Below are 2,951 nucleotides of genomic sequence, written 5' to 3'. Positions count from 1 at the left end.
AGACTCTGTCTCAAAAAGACAAAAAAATAAAAATTGAAACAAGAAAGGACAGAATCGAGAACACTCGGGAGAGCTACACAGGAATGCTGGTGCATCTGCCGGATATGGGTTACAGGGCAGCAGCCAACCAGCAGCAAGGAGAACTCAGTAACACTCTTGGATTGGCTACTTGCCCACTTCCCATCAAAAAAGCAATTGCAGCTGGACATGGCAGCGCACGCCTGTAATCCCAGCACCTGGGAGGCTGAGGCGGGAGGATCATTGTGAGTTTGACATCAGCCTGGGCTACAACGTGAGCTCAAGGCCAGCCTGAGCTGCACATTGAGAGCCTGTCTCAAAAAAAACGAAAAAGAAATTGTAGCAGTTTCCACAAACAATGATTAGTTAGGTCCGAAGGAAGAATCTGCAAAAGATGAGGCTGAGAACTCTGTGTCTCAACCTTGCAGAGATATTATACAGCAAACCAATGCGCGGTATACCCTACAGCAGAACTACGAAGCTATCCCCGGTGCCATGGGAAAAAAGCTCCTTAGATCGGCAGCTTAGGTGAGAGAAAGAGAAAGAGGAAGGAAGAACACCCAGCAAAACATGGGCGTGGCATTTTAGAGAGAAACTCAAACGTGTGCCCAATGGCCTCAGCCAGGTCTCCTGGCCAGCTCGCCAAATGAATGCTACCAGGTTTTGGGTACTGGTTCTGGGCTCCTTCCAGCTTGGATAAAGAAATGAATGAAACAATCAAAAATGCTGCCAAGTTGCACATTGATTTGAAAAATTAAGAGTGAAGCGTAAGGGAGAAGCTGGCTCTGCAGAGCAAACAGGCTAAGTGAAAGACAGCAAAAATAAAACAGAAGAGCACCCCCAGCAGCGTGAGGGCAGGCTACCGCGAAGGGGCAGGAGAGCGAGCTCTTTCTGGAGTCTCTGTCAGCGGCAGTCAAGGGACACAGCCAAAGTCAGAAGAAGCTGTGATCTACTCACCCAACCAAGAAAATACCAGTCCGGCCCAGAGGAACACACCTGTCATCCCAGTAACTCAGGAGGCTGAGGCAGGAGGATCACAAGTCGGAGCCCAGCCTAGGCAACTTGGCAACTTAGTGCTGCCCTTTCCCGCACGCCCTCCCCCGGGAGCCGTCGCCAAAAAGGACCTGAGGGATTTTTTTTCCCAAAATGGAACTGGGACTTTTGGGCTCATTTCTTGTTCTAAAAGTGACGCTAGGAAAGTGGAAAAAAGGAGTCACACAATTCCAGGGGGTGTGAAGGACAGAAGCATCCCAGGTTCCCGAGAACAGCAGGGACGGGGGCCAGGCCGTCCCCCGGGCAGCAGCTGCCCCCGCCTCGCTGGGCGTGACCGGGAGGGTGCGGCGTCCACCGCACGTCTAGGGCTGGTTCTCGTTCTGCCAAGGTCTTAGGAGGGTGAACGGTGGGAAACTGCGGCTCAGGGAGCAGGAGCCTCCTACCTGGAGTCACACAGTAAGCACCAGCACTGGAGTCCAAACCGGGGCTCCTTGGTCCTTCTCTGGGACCCAGAGAATCCTTCCAGGTGTCCCCATGGACGGCCCTGGTCTTTGTCCTCAAGGGTCTTTTTTTTTTTTTTTTTTTTTGAGACAAGGTCTCACTATGCAGTTCAGGTTGGCCTCAAACTCACCTTGTAGCCCAGGCTGGCCTTGAACTCATGGTGACCCTCCTGCCTCAGCCTCCCAAGTACTGGGATTACATGAGAGTGAGCCACCACGCCTAGCTTCCTTTGCTGGGAGGCCCCCCAAAGGTGCTGGGAATGGAATCTAGGACCTTGTAAGTGCTCAGCCAACACCAACCACTGAGCCATGGCTCCTCCCTCCCTCCCTCCCTTCCTTCCTTCCTTCCTCCCTTCCTTGCACTAGGGATTGAATCCACGGAGTGCTGCCCTACACCTAGCCCTTTGTTTGTTTATTTGTTTTGCTTTTAGCTTTTTGAGACAAGGTCTTGCTGTGTGGTCCAAGCTGGCTTTAAACTCGCTAGGTAGCCGAGGCTGGCTACGGCAATCCTCCTGGCTCAGCCTCCTGAGTGCTGGGATGGCAGCCATGCACCACCATACTGAGTTTATTTTTATTTTGAGGCAGGGTTTTGCTAAATTGCCAGGCTGGGCTCAAACTTGTCATCCTCAGAGCCAGCAATGGTGGCACCTGGGTGTCATCCCAGCTTTCTGGGAGGCTGATGCAGGAAGATTGCAAGTTTATGGCCAGTCTGGGCAACTTAGTGACTTACATCTCAAAAGATAAAAAGGTGTGGGGGTGAAGCTCAGTTTGATCCCCAGTACTGGAAAATGCAAACTTGCAATCCTCCTGCCTCAGCCTCCTGGATAGCTGCGATTAGAGGTGCACATCATGATGCCCTGCTAAGAGTTCTTAAGTCTTATCACTTGCACTCAGAAAGGCTTCCTCAAGGAGGGGATATCAGAGCTGGGGCACTGAAGGTTGTGTAGGAGTTTGCCAGAATCATACAGCCTCAGTAACAAGGTGCTCTTCTCTCTTCTGCCTCCTAGATGTGTCTGACCCTGCGCCAGCCCGATGGGGTGGTGACCCACTGACCCTACGCCCCTCCAGCGTCATGTGGCCCAACGATACTTCTCTGGGGCCGTGTTTCCGGCCCACAAACATCACGCTGGAGGAGCGGCGCCTGATTGCCTCGCCCTGGTTCGCAGCCTCCTTCTGTGCGGTGGGCCTGGCCTCCAACCTGTTGGCGCTGAGCGCGCTGGCGGGTGCGCGGACGGGCGGCTCGAGCCCGCGCTCCTCCTTCCTCACCTTCCTCTGCGGCCTGGTCCTCACGGACTTCTTGGGGCTGCTGGTCACCGGCATCATCGTCGTGTCCCAACACGCCATCCTCTTCGACTGGCGCGCCGTGGACCCGCGCTGCCGCCTCTGCGACTTCATGGGCGTCGCCATGGTCTTCTTCGGCCTGTGCCCTCTGCTGCTGGG

At 54.2% G+C, this 2,951-nt stretch overlaps 1 protein-coding gene across 1 annotated transcript in view; it reads left to right on the top strand.

The window, feature by feature from the left end:
• Tbxa2r (thromboxane A2 receptor) overlaps positions 1 to 2,951 on the top strand; it is a gene marked incomplete at its 5' end in the record, with an annotated part of 18,060 nt that overhangs the window by 11,167 nt on the left and 3,942 nt on the right. The window contains 1 exon segment of the mRNA XM_013505254.1: positions 2,519 to 2,951. Within this exon segment, the coding sequence (XP_013360708.1) occupies positions 2,584 to 2,951 (368 nt within the window).

Source organism: Chinchilla lanigera, unplaced genomic scaffold, assembly GCF_000276665.1.
Source record: "Chinchilla lanigera isolate Chin_1 unplaced genomic scaffold, ChiLan1.0 scaffold00094, whole genome shotgun sequence".
In the NCBI taxonomy this organism is placed as follows: domain Eukaryota; kingdom Metazoa; phylum Chordata; class Mammalia; order Rodentia; family Chinchillidae; genus Chinchilla; species Chinchilla lanigera.
Note: the sequence above shows the minus strand (reverse complement) of the source record. Positions and strands in the feature narration are given on the sequence as shown.